We start from the raw sequence: 17,252 nt of genomic DNA, 5'->3' as shown, positions 1-17,252 counted from the left end.
CAGACATCATTAAACTAAATTTATAACTAATGAAGGAGTAAAAAATTAACTTTTATCCAATCTATGATCTGTTAAGTAATTTTGTAATCTAAAAAATGTACACACATTCAAACGCCCAATTATATGAAAATATTCTATGTTAACTACAAATCTCTCTCATCAGTTACTTAACACTAGTCAGTGAGGACCTTCATTAGAAATAATCTAACACTATCTATGAATCAAAAAGAAAGTTCCTAAACAAGACTTCTGACTATTAAATGGTATTTTGTCACATAAACTTGAATTAAGAAGACTCAGGGAGGAAAAAAAACAAAAGACCTACTATATTTTTAGATCATATTTTTAAACAAAAAATTGGCCTCGAACAGCAGAGAAAACACACTTTGAATATTTCATTTCAAATATTTTGAGCAACCATTTCTCACAAATTTTAATTACTAAAATTACAATAAGACTATCTACTCAAAAGTTGAGTATGAGCAACAGAAAACCTTTTTTTTTTTCCCCCTTGAGACAGGGTCTTGCTAAATTGCCCAAGCTCTCCGATCCTGTGATCCTCCCACCACAGCTTCCTGAGTAGATGGGACTGATTATAGACAGGCATGTGCCATCATTTTTTAGAAACTATTTTTTACCAAGTTCAATAAAAAGGTTCAATAAATCTAGTAAGGAGAGTTCTTAAGACTGTCTTACCATTTGCTAGTTATAAAACCAAAGCTAAAGGGTATGCCTTCTGAAACCCTGTTCACTCTGCTTACAGGAAAGGCTGTATTTCGATTTCAGACAGAGTCTATCTTTAGGGAAAGACTTGAAGTCTACATAATGTTTAATTGCCAACTGTTGCTGGTTTCAGGCATTTACCCTTATAGCTTATTCCTCCTGTTCTTGTTCATCTTATCTGGTGTTTATCAGAGGTTGAGCTAGCTGCTTACATATGCCAAACAACTTATTAAGTTATCTCTTTCATGTTCTTTTTCAGAAGCATGGATTTTTTATCTGACAGTTACTAAGAGACTTTTACTTGGTAACCTGTACTGTCAATTAACGTTATGTAGTGCTCCTGGGTATCGTTGATCAAAAGCTTAAATAAGCCACTTGGCATATGTATACCAGACCCAAGTATCAGGGCCCTTTAGGAGGCCACTCATATATACAGTTCCACAAAACTAACTTCCTTCAGTCTAGAACTCAATGTCATGTCATTCTACAATTTGCTAGTTAATCTCTTAAAATTTGTATAGAATTCTTAAATGGTTTTCTATTTCTTGAGTAGCATACTGTTTACAGGTAGAATAAGCTGACAGTTTCTAGATCTTCTGTACTCCCATTTGTCTGTATGAATAATTCTCTGGTAAATCTGAGCTGTAATTCCAGCTGACTTCAGGATTATTGCCAGTCTACAACACTGCACTGATTCTGCAGAACGGTTGACATGTTCCTATGCAAAACCAAGGCAATTATTATCAAGAAGCTCGGGGGTCATCATTCCATCATATAAAAGAACCACAGGAAGAATGCTAAAATGCACCCTACAGCAGGAGTTGAGATGCAGAGAAACAGCTGCACCAGTAATCTAATCAGCCTGATCAAGGAGCAGGTAGGTCTTTCCTGTCATGGTCACTATGTCACCAAGAAAGAGGCAACCCACCAACCAAGATGAGCTCCATAAATCCTGGACTTAACTGCCTAGCAACATAATTCACTCCAAAAAAGGGCTAATCACTTACATGTTGTTTTTCAAACATATACAAAATAACATCAGTGCATGCCATCTTTTTTTTTTTTTTTTTTTTTTCCAGGTGTGGGAATATTTTTATTTTTCAGTACTTGGATTGAACCCAGGAGCACTTAACCACTGAGCTATATCCTCAGCCTTTAATTTTTTAATTCTGAAACAGGATCTTGATAAATTGTCTGGGCTGGCCTTGGCCTTTCAAACCTCTGGCCTCAGCCTCCCAAGTAGGTGAACCTGTATCATCATGCCCACATGTTGTTCTTAAATAAATAAATGAAACACAACAACTCACGATACTATATATATATGATAGCTAAGGATCAAAAGCAAGGAAAGAGAATTGCAAAAGTATGAATGATGCAAGCCTTCTGGATTTGTGTTGTTTGCTTCTCTCAAAGCTGTTTAAAGGCTTTTGCTCTGACTTTATACTTAGGTAATAAAGATGAATTTGGATTTTGCACAAAAGACTAATTATGAAGCAACATATTTTCAAATGTATAATAACTCACTCTGATTAGGCAGTCCATAAACAATCCTAGGAATGGATGACTTGACAAAAATGTGATGTGTGCATTTCTTTGCTCTTTTTAAAACCCAATTGTTCACTGGTTTTATGGAGTGTCTTACACCAAAGTTCGTAAGTATATTTAATGTGACCAATGACTGGTAGAGCAGAGGCACACACCTATAATCCCAGAGAAGCAGAAGAATGGCAAATGTGATGCCAGCCATGGCAATTCTGTCTCAAAAAAAAATTAAAAAGGGCTGGGGATGTGGCTCAGGGGCAGAACGCCTGCCTAGTGTGTGAAAGGCCCTAGGTTCAATCCCTAGTACCACGAAAACAAACAAACAAACCAAAAAACTGTTTTTGGGTGGCTGTTTTCATTAGCTATTACCACATTTGAGACCTGAGATAATGAATTATTTCTAGCCTTTTATTTGCAAGTTAAAAGATTTTTCTAATGCCTTTGTATATTATTTACAGTAGAAACATAAAGTATAATATGACCATTAATTTGAAGATGAATCTAAGGTAAAACAAGACTGTTAAAAATAACCATCTGAGGGCCTGGGGTTGTGTCTCAGTGGTAGAAAGCTTTCCTGTCATGTGTGAGGCCCTGGGTTTGATTCTTAGCACCACATATATATAAATGAATGAATGAATAAATGAATGAGCACACTGGCAACTAAAAAAGTATTTTCAAAAACCCATCTGAACACATGTATCATGCCTAATTAATCAGGATACTAAAATATTCCTTGATATGAAAGGTAAGATGTAAGAAATTTAATAACTGAAGAAAATTAAGTATACCTCATTTAGTGAGAATTTAGAACCAAAGTGGAAGATCTGTTCACTTATTCACTTGAGATAACCACACAGGAAATTCACAAGTAACCTAGCTTGTCTGACAGGCTCTAGGGGAAATCAGTTCCATGACATCACTCCAGTCCTTTTGGGTTTCCCTTGCCATTGCAGAGCTACCCCTAATGTTGTCTATTACCCTTCATTTCCCCACCTTCACTCTCAATTTTTGTTTTGCTGAGAATACAGAAGCAATTCACAGAGAATACCCCAAGTTTTCATCTCTACCTTTCCTATTCCTGTACAACTTGCCTCTCTTCTCCTGGTACCATGGAGGCACTGTCCTGTGCTCCAAGAGAAAACTAATCCCTGTTTACAGGGTGTGGTGGCACATGCCTGTAATCCCAATGGCTAGGGACGCTGAGGCAGGCAGACGGATCACAAGTTGGAGGCCAGTCTCAGCAATTTAGTGAGGCCCTAAGGAACTTTAGCAAGACCCTGTCTCAAAATAAAATATAAAAAGAGCTAGGGATCTGGCTCAGTGGTTAAGTGCCCCTGGGTTCAATAGCCAGTACCAAAAAAAAAAAAAAAAAAAAAAAAAAAAACTACCCAAATAAATGAATTACCCCTCTGTGCCTGGGAATCTTCTCTCTGCCCTACTAAGAGACTGTTCCAGATTCTTCCCACCTCTTACCTGTATCATAATATTTTATCCATCAGATAATTTCTGTCAGCACAAAATTGATGCAATTTCCCTCAAGAAAAAAAAAAAAAAATCAAACACAACTGTCTCTTGACTCCACATCCTTTTCCATCTACTACCTCATGTCTGTTTGCTTTTTTCCTTTGCAATACTGGGGATAGAATCCAGGGCCTTATACGTGCCAGGTAAGCACCGTACCACTAGCAACTCCTCCTCCCTGAAACTTTATTAAATTTTACTTTGAGACAGGTCAAACCTGACCTCTAATTTGCAATCCTCCACCTCAGCCTCCTAAGTAGCTAGGATCATGTGCCACCTTGCCCAGCACTGCTACTTGTTATAGCAAAGATTCTTCAATAAAGTTAACTATTACAGGTAGGGCATAATCAAAAAATCCAAAATCCAAAATTTTTTGAGCACCAACATAATATCACAAGTGGTACAAAAAATTTCACACAATGGGGCTGGGGTTGTGGCTCAGTGGTGGGGCGCTTGCCTAGCATGTGTGAGGCACTGGGTTGGATTCTCAGCATCGCATATAAATAAGTGAATAAAATAAAGGTCTATCAACATCTTAAAAAAAAAATTCCACACATGACATGTTGAAGTCAAAATGCAGGTGCACTATTCTACTGGTCTTCCTTTCATCATTTATTTAATTATTTAATTATAAATATAAAGGTGAAATTCACTGTGGTATATTTATACATGCGCATAGCATAATTCTGTCAAAATCATTCCAATTTTCTCCCCTGTCCTGCTCCTATTTCCTTCTCTATGCCATTGATCTTCTCTATATCTTTATGATATCTGACCCCCCCACACACAAAACCCACTTCTTGTTCCAAGTATTTCAGATAAGGGACACTCGGCCTGTATTACTGATTTGTACTCTTCTTTCCCCATTCTCTCCTACATCCACCTCAAACAGAAGTATGCCCCCTTCACAGTCACCCATTACTTTCTTATTGCTAAATCCAGTGGCCTACTCTTAAGTCTTCATGTCACTGGACCCATTGGCAGCACCTGCAACAGTGACATTAGCTCTGTTTCGAAACAGTCTTCCCATGGCTGCTAGAACACATACTCTTTTACGACTCTTTCCTTATTTCCTCAGTCTCTGTGCTGCAGGTCTTGGTCTCCTGATCATCTTGTCTTCTAGACCTACAGTCACTCCCTTTGTGGTTTCTGTCAAGGCTCTGATAGGCTGACAACTTCCAAATTCATATCTCCAGTCTAGACTGCTCCCTTGAGTGCCACCTTCTGTGCCCTGCTGATCTCCGCACTGCAAAGCTGTTCCTTTCATACTCTTTTCCATCTTAGAATGGTAGCTCCATCCTTCCAGTTAGGAGGATCAGAGTTTGGTGCCATTGGACCTGACTCACATCTCATGCTCAACCGTCAACAGATCCCACCTTCAAATATAACCCAACTGTGACCACCTCACACCATCTCTATAGCCAGCACCCTAAATCTAAGCCGTCTTCAGCTCTGGACTAAAGTAAAAGCTCCCCAAGTAGTCTCCCTGCTCCCACCCTTGCCCTCTTTCCCACAGTCAATTCTCAGCACAGAAGCAAGGGAAATCCTTTGTAACTTCAAGTCAGATTATGTCCCTCCTCTGCTAAATACCTTTCAATGGCTCCCCACCTCATTCCAGGTCCAAGACCATATTTTAAGGCCAAAGTCTTTACAGAGACCTCCACCAAATATGTTATAAAGCCTCTACCTCGGGGCTTGGCACACACAGTACAAGGCTAATAACCGTGTCCTTCCTCCCACCAGGGTTCCCTACCAGGCTGCAGTTAAGACTCAGAGCGGTAGTTCTCAAAGGGGCGGGGGGATGAGACTCTAAAGGCTGAAAGCACTTTTGTAAAAACACTAAGCTGCTATTTGCCTTTTCTGCTCTTATTTTCTCAAGTGTGCAGTGGAGTGTTCCAAAGGCTACCTGACAGCTAATGATGCCATTGCAATCACTGACTGCTAATGCAATGTATGTTCATATACTCTTGTGTTTTCTAGAATTTTCTAAGAATGAAAAAAATGGGAAAACTCAGCTGTTTTCAATTAATCCAGACATTGAAAATATCTGTTAAAAAAATGCAAAACATCTGAGCACAGTGGTACATGCCTATAAAACCCAGCAATTTGGGAGGCTGAGGCAGGAGGAGCCCAAGTTCAAGATCAGCTTCAGCAACTTAAGAGTTTCTCTAACCTATGAATCACAGTTTATGAGGTCCCCTGATTAAATCAATTAAGAGTATCACATTTACTTATTTTTTTGTTTTTTTTGTTTCCAGTACTGAGGATTGAATCCAGAGGAAATCCACCACTAAGCTACATCCCCAGTCTTTTATTTTGAGACAGGGTCTTGTTTAATTTCCCAGGCTGGTGTTGAACATGAGATTCTCCTGCCTCAGCCTCACTTGTTGCTGGGATTTCGGGCATGTGCCACCACACCTGGCATGCTTAAGTTTCTATCAGAAAGCACTGGTGAAGAGAGTGGTAAGCAGAGCACAGCCATTCCTTAAGATGGTTGGTTAAGTAGCATATATTTTTTTAAAATGTATACTTTGTGAGATGGGAGAAAAATAAAACAATTATTACTGGGGTCACTAATGCTATCCTCTTTTATGATTTGACAACGTCATCTACGACATGAGAAAAACATTTAAATAAATTCTTTCATCTATACAGTGGACATGTAGCCATTAAAAACCTGTACGGGGGTGGGGCTGCATCTCAGTGGCAGAGGGCTTGATTAGCATACATAAGTCCCTGGGTTTGACCTCCAACACTGCAAGAAATAAAGTAACAAAAGAAAAATTGGTTAATTTTAAAAATATGTACAGAAGTCAGACTAGGAAAAAATGCTTACATGTGCTAAAAGATATCATAAAATTACAAATAAATCACAATGTTGTAAAATTAAATACACTACTGATAAAAGAAAAAAATGACTTTCATATGCTTTGAAGGAAATTATTTAGAGGTTAAATGGTATTTCCTTTAGTCAGCTATTTCACTGCTGTGACTAAAGGACCCGACCAGCACAACTACAGAGGAGGAAGAATTTATTTGAAGGCTCAGTTTCAGAGGTCGTAGTCCGTAGAAGGCCAGTTCCATTCCTTGGGGCTTTGAGGTGAGGCGGAACATCATGGTGGAATATGTGGCAGAGGGAAGCAGTTCACATGAGATCAGGAAGCAGGGAAAAATGTCTCCAGTCTTTGGATACAAAATATACACCCCAAAACCACGCCTCAATTCCAATCTCCTCCCAGCCACACCCTACCACTTCAGTTACCACTCAGTCAATCCCTATCAGGGGATTAAATCATTGATTGGGTTAAGACTCTTACAACCAAATCATTTCTCCTCTGAACCTTCTTGCATTGTCTCACACATGAGCTTTTGGGGAACACCTCACATCCAAACTATAACAGTACTTATCCTCACAATTGTGGGCCTCTTGCACATACGGCACCATGCAGTGCCACAGAGGGTAAACTATGAGCAGAAGACATTTTAAACTTTGGTTGCCAGGTGTGGTGGCGCAGGTCTATAATACCAGCTCCTTTAAGAGGCTAAGGCAGGAGGATCTCAAGTCAGAGGCCAATGAGATCCCCAGGGATGGAGACAGAGCTCAGTGGGTGTGCCTCTGGGTTAAGGTCCCAGTACTACACACACACAAAAAAATAAATTTAAAAAGTACTCAAGAACTCTGGTAATTTATAACCTAGGACTCAAAAGAGAGGATACTTTCCAAAGTTGCTATATAGTGAGTGTAAATCATCCTCATAATGAAAGAAAGACCACTAAAATGGTCAAAAGTATTATTTTGCACCCAAAATTTGCCAAAAATATCCATCTTCTGATAAACTTAGCTTCTTCCACAATACACACACACTGGTGCTAGGACTCATGATCAGCTGCAACAAATAGTAACAACAGAGCAACAGAGGCTGCTGGAATTGGAATAGATTACATTTCTCTTTTTAAAATATTTTTAGTTATAGATGGACATAACACCTTTATTTTATTTATTTTTCATGTGGTACTGAGGATTGAACCCAGTGCCTTACACGTGCTAGGCAAGCCCTCTACCACTGAGCTACAACCCCAGTCCTGGGGTTTTTTATTTGTTAGTTTGTTTTAATGCTGGTGGCTATGAATCAGTCTTAGAAATACACTTTTATTCAAAAATTTTCTATTCTACTTGTTTAACTCCCTTCAGTGGATTTGTCAGATGAAATCCATGTCCTGTCTTTATCAGATTATTTTACCAGAAATACCACAGTAGACGGATTTGAACACCTTTTGGTTTCAGTTCCCTTCTTTCACTGAGATAGCTGGATAAATCATGTCTAAGACTATTTCCAGACTTAAAAATTTGAAGATCCTGTAACCTCAGGTCTTACCTCCTTCCACAGAGCTCTTTCAAAGTAAACTCACACAGCTCCATTAAATCTTTCTTTTCTGTACTTTTGAATCACATGCCACACTGAAGTTTATATTTGTGCAACTGTGTGAAGCTGTTATACATTTTGTGTGTGTGTGTACTTGGGGATTGAGGCACTCTATCACTGAGTTATACATACCCCCAGTCCTTTCAAATTTTTATTCTGAGACAGGGCCTCCTTAAACTGCTAAGGGCCTCATTAAATTGCTGAGACTGGCCTTGAACTTGAGATCTTCCTGCCTCAGCTCCCCCCTCCCCCAAGTCACTGGGATTACTTACAGGTGTGTGCCACCACACCTGGCTTGTAAAGCCACTATAATCAAGATGCACACACACATTTCTTTTCCCCCTGTGGTGTTTGGGATAGAACCCAGGGCTGGGCAAGTGCTCAACAACTAAGCCACATCCCCGGGCCCAGAATTTTTTTTTTTTAAATGCCTACATATTCTACAGTGGAGTAGCAGCAAATTTTTCATCTTTGACACCCAGATCTCCTTTCCCACTGTTTCTCACTTCTCAATCTAGTATCCATTCCTAAATCATTCTGGACAGGTTTCTTTTACAGTCCCTATTATCCTGCTACATTATAATTATTTGTTGACCAGCATGATTCCTTTGGTGTCTCAATAACAATACCTAACATTTTCTGAGCATTTATTATATATATTAGAAGCACTTTATTTCTCTTTCCTCACTCAAGTCTCATAGCAACTTTTTTTTTTTTTTTTGCGGTACTGGGGATCGAACCCAGGGCCTCGTGCTTGCAAGGCAAGCACTCTACCGACTGAGCTATCTCCCCAGCCCTGTCTCATAGCAACTTTACGTATTAGGTACTACTTATTCCCATTCTACATATAAAGCAAATGATTTTCAATTTCCTGATTCCTTTGACCTTACCTAATTCTCTTGAATGAATCTCCATTCAATCTTAAATCATATCTACTGTTCCCTTTCCTCTCTCTAGCTCCCCATATGCAAAGGAGTAAAGAAACATACAAAACTTGAGAATCACAGCCTTTGGGATAAAGGGGTCCCCTGTGTTTCTCCTTTGCTAGCAAAACAATAAACCTTCTTTCTTTTTCTCAAAACTATGTCCTCATTATTGGACTGGCATCAGGGACAAGGTTTTGGCAACACATTTGGCACCTCAGGTGGGACCCGAGAGCAGTTTCAGCTCCAGCTTTCCTGGGCAGGCCTAGCTCTCCAAGGAACCCGACTTCCATGCTGAATATACAAGGTGCTGGTGAACTTGTTGAGAGTCAACTGCAGGAATTAGGAGACAGGTGAGGTTGCCTCGGGTTGAACCAAGGTTAAACCCAATATTGACACTCCAAGCACTGTTTCTCAGCCAGAAAAGCTGCCTGGGTTGTAGAAAAATAGCCAAAGAACTTGGCTTCTGCCTGGCCTTCCAGTCCCTTTAGCCCATGGAGGGTCGAGGCTGCTGGCCACAAAAGATGTGGCAGTAGGTTCCAGCACTGTCAATTTATGACCTGGGAACAGGAATAGTCTCCCCTTTTAAGATCTGACAGGAGATTCCATTTGGCGATAACTGGGGTAAAGCAATTCTTGCTAAAATAATATCCCATCAAACTAAATGCCTAGGGCGACTGACAGAGAAATAACTGCACCCAAATAAAGAAAAAGACAGAAACTCAGGCCAACCTGTGTTTTGTAGGCAGCTCTGCAAAGGAATCTCAATGAAACCTAAAGAAAAGGATGGAAAGGGCCTCCTCCATTGCATTTCAATATTCCTACTATAAGAAAAAGGCCCCAAAGGAGCCTCTGGGTACAAGTGACAGTGGGGAACTCACTTAAAGTTGATGGCATTGTGATAATGATAACAGAGACAGGTCAGGCTCAAAAATATCCTGTGCTCCAACCCCTTGAATGCAACCTGGGGGAAAAAAGATTAAGGCACTGCTTTGTTTTGTTTTGTATATGCTGGACTGTTCAGCCCTCTCCTGGGATGAAATTTTTTATGCAACTTAAATGCACAGATAACGTTCATAAGGTCTGTTTCAAAATATGAATTCAAAAAGGGTCTAAAACTAGAAAAGATAAAACTTATAGGCATGGAAATATATTTTAGTATGGAAAATTAGAAGATTAAAGAAACATTTCTAGATGAGAAAGTATTTTATCTAGTAAAGTAATATTCTTGTGCTAAAGTCCAAGATGAAAGAGGGCAAAACTAAGGATGTAAAGAAGTTTTGTATGTTTAAGTAAGTCACAGAAGGTTTGTGGAAGGCAAATCGCAAAGTTTGTGTTTGTGATTAAATTAGCTATAATTAGCAAAGTTATTTGAACTTTAATGTACTGATAGGAAGCAAAGTCTGAAACACTGATCTGCTCTCAAGATAATTTTCTTGTATTTGTTAGGTTTTATTACCTGGGGAAACTAAGTCTTAAAGGAATTATGGTTTGTACCTGTCTTTATAACTAGTTAAACAAACAACTGTTATTCACGTTATAACAATATAGTTGACACCCTAAATATATGCAACTAGGTATACATATGCATCTGAGAACTCTGTCTAAACCTTGTCTGAGTGTTTATAAAAATGAAAGTTTATGTAAGTTTATGGGCAAGATATCCAATAAGTGCTCTCTTTTATACATTGTATCTGACATAGAAGGGCCACACTGTCATTTGACAACCTGTCTTATATCTATTTGCTTCAACTAAGTCAACTTCTGATCATTAAGTTTCCTAAATGTATATGAGATTTAAGGCTATTCTTTGATTTTTGTTAACCTATGCAGACCTGTGATTATTATTACCGTACACTGTGGAATCTAAATTGTACTTTAAAAGTTGAACTTAATTAAATGTAAAGCTTAGAAGAGCACTTTGCCAAGCTGGCCAAATTGGTGTTCTCCAAACTAAAATTATCTGTAGCAAAAATCTTGAATTTGTATAGAAATAATAAATTTGGTTGGTATTTATTCATGTCATTTGATATTTTATAGCTAGATAAAGTAACCTGTTATCCATAAATTATATATACAATTTTGTGTTACTCTTCACTGGAATTGGAATTTAAATGAATTTTTGGAAGATAAGGAGATCTTGACTGTTTAAAGGTGACACTGTGAAACATGAAAACATTCCTTTTTCCACAAAAAGAAAGTTAAAAGTCCTCTTAGCCTTTCTTTGATTCATGTTTCAGATGTAAAATTGTATTGTGTTATTCTGAAAAGTCCTACATTACCTGAGAGAAGACTCTGCCTCCCACCTTACTCAATGTTAAAATGGCTCCAAAACAGGCTAGACATCAGCTCATTTGAAGTTGTGTTCAAAAGATTCATTTTTGTTGTAAAAATGACTGTGATCTCAATCAGGGGATATAATATATAACTAAGTAAAGGTTCAATATAATAAAAGTCATTTTTCTTGGTTCACAGCTATTACACAAACTGAGTATGTTTTTGCTCTGTTAATTTCATTTTGTATTTTCCTTGTAAACTTTAAACTGTTGCCTGCTAATGTTTTGCAGAGGTACTGCTTTGAAAAACAAACAAACAAACAAAAAACCAACCTGGATTAATTTGAGATATTAAGACATCACCTACAAGGACAGATAATATATAATGCTGACTTCCAGTACTAATACTAACCCCAATTAAATGAAAGGGGTATCTGTAAAGTAATAGATATTGAAGTTATAACATGTTACTGCCTTTTTAAGACTGGTAAAACTGGCTTACTGGGTGTTTAAAATCAAAAACTTGGAGACCAAAGACAAGGAAGTAAAAGGGCCAAGGAAAAACCAGTCAACATTTTGGCCCTTGCCCTCTAAGCCAGGATTCAGAGAATGACGGGACATCTCTGGGCCCTACAACCCTGGTGAGTCACCCACTCTGCTGATCAGGGAGATCAAGAGAACACTAGAGAACAGAAAGCCAACTAGTGTACATTCTGCCAAGAGGAAGGTCACTGGAGATGGAAATGTCCCTGATGCTTCCAAGAAAAGTCACATAGGGTCAGCCAGACCCTGACCCATCCTGGCAAGTGTCATCACTGGTAGAGGAAAGCTAAAGGAGCCACCAGGCTTCACACATGGCCCCAAGAGTGATCTCTGAGGAATCTCAGGTGACTTTTAAGAGTATATAGGAACAAGGTTAGTTTTGACCAACTTGGTCTTAAACACCTGGCAGGAGAGTATAGCCTAAAAACAGAGTCCTATATGGACATTTAAAATGAAGAACAATGTTTTTTAAATGTAACACAAGATGGACACTTGTGTTAACCCTACCAAAACTAAGTAAAGTTGGAGGCTATAAAGGAAGGGTTCTTGTGTGAGAGTGTCTAATAGTAATGACAAGAGTGGCAAATATGTCTTGAGTTCATTTGAGTCTGATTTAATAGACCTACAAATCGTTTTTTTTAAATCTCCATGCTTTTTTAAAATATAATTTTAGTTGTCAATGCATCTTTATTTTTTAATATGTGATGTGAGAATTGAACCCAATGCCTCACACATGTTACACAAGTTCTCTACCACTGAGCTACAACCCCAGCCCCCTACAAATTTTTCTGACCTCCTACACTAGTAAACTTGATCTGTTTCTCACTGTTAAGATTATGAGTTACTGTCCTCATGATTTTCAAAGACTGGCTGAAACACTAATTGTTTTTGTGTTAATTATTTACAATAAAGTAATGCTTTGCTGAGTTTATTGTTGTCTTAGCATGATCCCTGCCTTAGTTTGCCTTGTCCAATCACCTGTCATCTGCCACTGTGGACCTCTGGACTGCTCTGATGCTGAATGCCCTTAACTGTCCACTCCTCACCTGACAGAGAACAAAAACTTTGGATTACTTCCCCCAACTTTGCCCGCTTCAGCAGGAAGCAGTTTGGAGATGTCTTCACTCATTTTTCCATAAAAATGGAATGTAGAAATTGACAGTGAATATAACCCTTGCTGCTCTGCTGCTGCAATTAATTTTAAAATAGACATGTTTCTTTCTCTTCCTCTCTCCCAGCTCCTCCTTAATCTCTCCCCCTCCCTAATTTCAGGGGAAACAGGATTACCTTTCTTTCCCATCTTAGATGATAGAATTATCTGTCCTTGAGCACTCACTCACCATAGGAATGAAATAATCCGGACTTTGGGGATGGCATCAGAACTCAGAGAGGTCTATCTCCCAAATCAATCCTGAGAACACATGTAAAATAGCCTTTGAGTCACCTCTTTAAAAGCCCCCTGTTTTGGCTGATGGGCAGAATCACAGCCTCTGGGGCAGGAGTCCCGTGTTCCTTCTTTGCTAGCAAAGTAATAAACCTTCTTTTACTTTTTTCCAAAACACACACACACACACACACACACACACACACACACACACACACACCTACTAGTCCTCCTCTTTTAAGCTTGCTTATAAATTCTGAGACAGAATTGTGAAACATCTCTCCTGCTCAGTTTATCCTCTGTGCTGGCTACATGGTTCTCCATGCACAACAGGCCCATAACTGTTTAAGGATAAATACCACTCAATCTCCACATTTACCCCTCAAAGAACCATTACTTCCATAGTGACTATACCACAGCAACTCTGCCCAACTTCTTCTTGCCCCTTAAACTCCTATCAACAGACCACTTTCAGTAAATACGCTTAACTTCTCCCCAGAATGGGGCCATCTAGAAGGGATTTTCTCAAATCCACATCAATATTAATCTGGGTTTTAGGTTTTCTCTTTCATGTGCCCTCCAATCACAGAAAAAAAATAATGGGCTTCCGTCCTAAAGCCTGACTTAGCCACCCCAAGTCCACGTCATCTTGCCATTCTACTGGAACCACTTTCTGAAGTCATCACCAACATCACCACTACACCCCATCTGCATCACGCTGGACTGCTCCAGGGCTGACACCACTGCCCAGTGTAGTTTTCCAAAATGTTCTCTTCCCTCAGCTTTCACCATCCCACCTCCCTGAGCACTGATGCTGCGCTCAGGCCCTGCCCCCCACTTCTCTCCCTGCACACCTCCTCTGGTGCTGACTTTCCACCCTCTCCCGAGGCCCCTGATGCTTGACCCTGGCTGCAGTCCTCACTTCTCACTGCACCTGTAGTCACACATCTCCAACTACTGTCAGTTCAGTTCATATCACTACTTCAAACTGGACAAGAAAAACCTGAAGTGCCATCTTCTCTCCAAAACCAACCTCTCTTCTAAATAGCCATTTCTCCTATTACACAGGACCAAAACTTATAAGTCACTGTCAGCCACAGGCTTCTTATTTCATCTTTAACATACCATCTGTCACCCAATCTGTCTGCTCCTTTGACTGCAACATCACTTAACTCCACTCCCTCTTGGGAGAAGCCTGTTGAGTTAGTCCTGCACGCCACCTCCACACAAGCCTTTACACAACAACCCTGTGAACAACTGTGGTCACCAGTGTGAGTGTTTGGGTGAGAGGTCACCCAAACTCTTTATTGTCTCAAGCCAAGGCAATATGCCCCCAAGTTCCCTCCCTGCCAACACCCCCCATTCTACCGCCCTATCACACCACCAGCCCCAACCCATGCTCGGGTGCCCTGGGTCTCTGGTAGGCAACAAACTCATTCCCACCCTCAATCATGGTGGGTTCCTTCTAACATACCCTCTCCTCTTCCTTCTAACTGTGGAAATTCTATCCATTTGAGCATTTTGCCTCCAAAATGAAGTACCTTCAAACATGGCCTCTTCTCCATGTTCTTTATGACTCCTTATACTTTTTAAGTCCTGCCTCAAAAATTTTTCTAGCTGGCCCCACACAAGACACTTATTCAACAGAACTGAAATGGCTGATGGTAATTTAATTAATCAATTTAGAAAAGCATTCTTCCTGGACAGCAGGGAACATATTCACAGTTTTAAAATTGTCACTGCACCTAGATAGTACTTTACATAAAGGACTCAATTCTTAGCCAAAATAGAACTTGCAAAGTACAGATATGTATTTTTAAAGCAGCCTACAGTTTTCTTAATCTCGGATTGTTAAAATTAATTTTTAAAATCTGGTCCTTGACACCCACAGATTTAAAACATTAAAAACTCACATGTTCTTGAACAGTTTTTAGAACAATTCTAAAAACTAAGTATCAAGGGTGAGGAGGGCATGACTATGCTGGTAAGCATTTCATAAAAATATCAAGAGTTCACTTCAGTATCAGTTATATTTGCTCTAATATCTGGATTTTTTTTTTTTTTTTGGTCATTTAAAATCAATTTTACAACCTTTAGAATGAACACATTTTTACTCCAAAGAAATTTAAAAATGTACAACCTGCTTCAGAAGTAAAATGAAAAATCTCTCTCTTAGAAATATAAATTAATTTTCTAAGTCAATACATATATATTTCTTCAGATGTAATGAACTATAAAGGATAAGGTTAGCCTAAAAACTACCAGGTAGTATATTACAGTTCTTGGTTGCAAGCAACAGAAACCAAGCCTGGGTGTTAGAAGTCAAAAGGAACTTACTGAAAGAAAATCAAAGGCTCTGAAAACTGGCCGGGACTAGAAGATTGGCACCATACCACACACACTCCAGGGCTGGCAGCAAAAGCCACAGCCTGGGTCTGGTCACGAATATCTGGGCAGCACACGAGCTAATGCCCTGCCTGGGACATGCACAGCCTCTTCAGAACAGACACCAAGCACTGAAAAGCCAGTTACTAAAGCCTTCGCACTGCTTCCACTAGGTGCAACTGCAGAGGGATGCAGCATAGCAACCCACTCAGTTTACTTGCGGAAGGTAGGCCCTTCCTCCCCTTCAAGATGGCTTTCTCCAAAAAGGAGACAAGAGTACTCTGAGGAAGGAGGAGTTGGCCAGAAATTCTAGAAATAAAAAACATCCCTGTTCACAGAGACACAAACACTTCCAAAATTATTCACAGAACAATTCTTTAGAAACTATATATTCTATGCTTTCTGATTTTAGGCTAGGAAAAATCATCCAATACATACCACAAACCCGCACCACAGCTACCCAACCTCTTCTAAAGAGGTGGTGCTGCATAAGCTATTGCTCCTACTGACCTTGTCCTCTTCTGCCCAACTGGCCACAGCACACCCTTCTTCAAGTCCCTTGATCAAGTCCTCCGCCAAGTTCTTCTCATTCACCCACTTAATCAAATGCAAGAAGAATCTCTCTTCCTTTTTCTTCCACAGCACTGTACTTCTAGTTGAAAACAAACAAACAACCCCTCCCCCCAGGTGTCTCACGCATATAATCCCAACCACTAGGGAGACTGAGGCAGGAGGATTAAAAGTTCAAGGCCAGGGCTGGGGCTGGGGCTGAGGCTCAGTGGTACAGCACTTGCCTAGTACATGTGAGGCACTGGGTTTGATCCTCAGCACCACATAAAAATATAAATAAATAAAATAAAGTTTTAAAAAATTTTCAAGGCCAGCCTCGGCAACTTAGCAAGATCCTAAGCAACTTAGTGAGACCCTGTCTCAAAATAAAAAATCTAAGGGCTGGGGATGTGGCTCAGTGGCAAAGCATCTCTGGGTTCAATCGCTGGTACCCCAGCCCCATACAACAGAAAAAAAAAAGAAAAAAAAAAAAAAAAAAAAAAAAAGACAAAAGAAAACTTTTCAAAAGGAAAACATGCTAAAATAAAAAGATTTTTTAAAAAAAATTTTATTATAAAAGTAATCCACAGGAATTATTTTAAATAAAAAATACATGCTAAATCAGTTTTTTAAGCATTTAAAATAATTTTTTAGACATGCAATGAAGTACAGTCATCCCTGGGAATCTTCAGAGTATCAATTTCAGGGTCCAGCATACTCAGTTAATAAGCCTTTGCAAGTTATTTCCATAAAGAGCAAGTGAAAACATTAAACTATGAAATTTCCAAGTACAATCATAATAACCACATTTGAGATATATTAGTTCAAGTTACACATGAAAAGTGTTTCATAAAAGCAACTCTTACTGCATGTTTTATTAGAATTCATAAATATTCAAAGAAAAATCACTATCCTTCCTCTTCTTAATAGAAGTACAAGCACTGTGTGTCTGAGTTCACATCTACTTCTGTCCATCATTGCA

At 39.3% G+C, this 17,252-nt stretch overlaps 1 protein-coding gene across 2 annotated transcripts in view; it reads right to left on the bottom strand.

Annotated features, from left to right (window-relative positions):
- LOC306665597 (diphosphoinositol polyphosphate phosphohydrolase 1) overlaps window positions 1–17,252 on the bottom strand; it is a 99,314-nt gene that overhangs the window by 69,875 nt on the left and 12,187 nt on the right. Inside the window, exon 2 of one of the 2 annotated variants that reach the window (XM_079147266.1) lies at window positions 6,515–6,541. The exons of the other annotated variant lie outside the window; for it this stretch is intronic. Coding sequence (XP_079003392.1) covers window positions 6,515–6,541 — 27 coding nt within the window. The remainder of the gene's footprint in view (window positions 1–6,514; window positions 6,542–17,252) is intronic. 2 annotated transcript variants of the gene reach the window in all.

The sequence above is a fragment of the Sciurus vulgaris genome (genome assembly GCF_902686455.1).
Source record: "Sciurus vulgaris genome assembly, chromosome: 7".
NCBI lineage: Eukaryota > Metazoa > Chordata > Mammalia > Rodentia > Sciuridae > Sciurus > Sciurus vulgaris.
The sequence above is the reverse complement of the archived record's forward strand: the minus strand, read 5'-3'. Positions and strand labels throughout refer to the sequence as shown.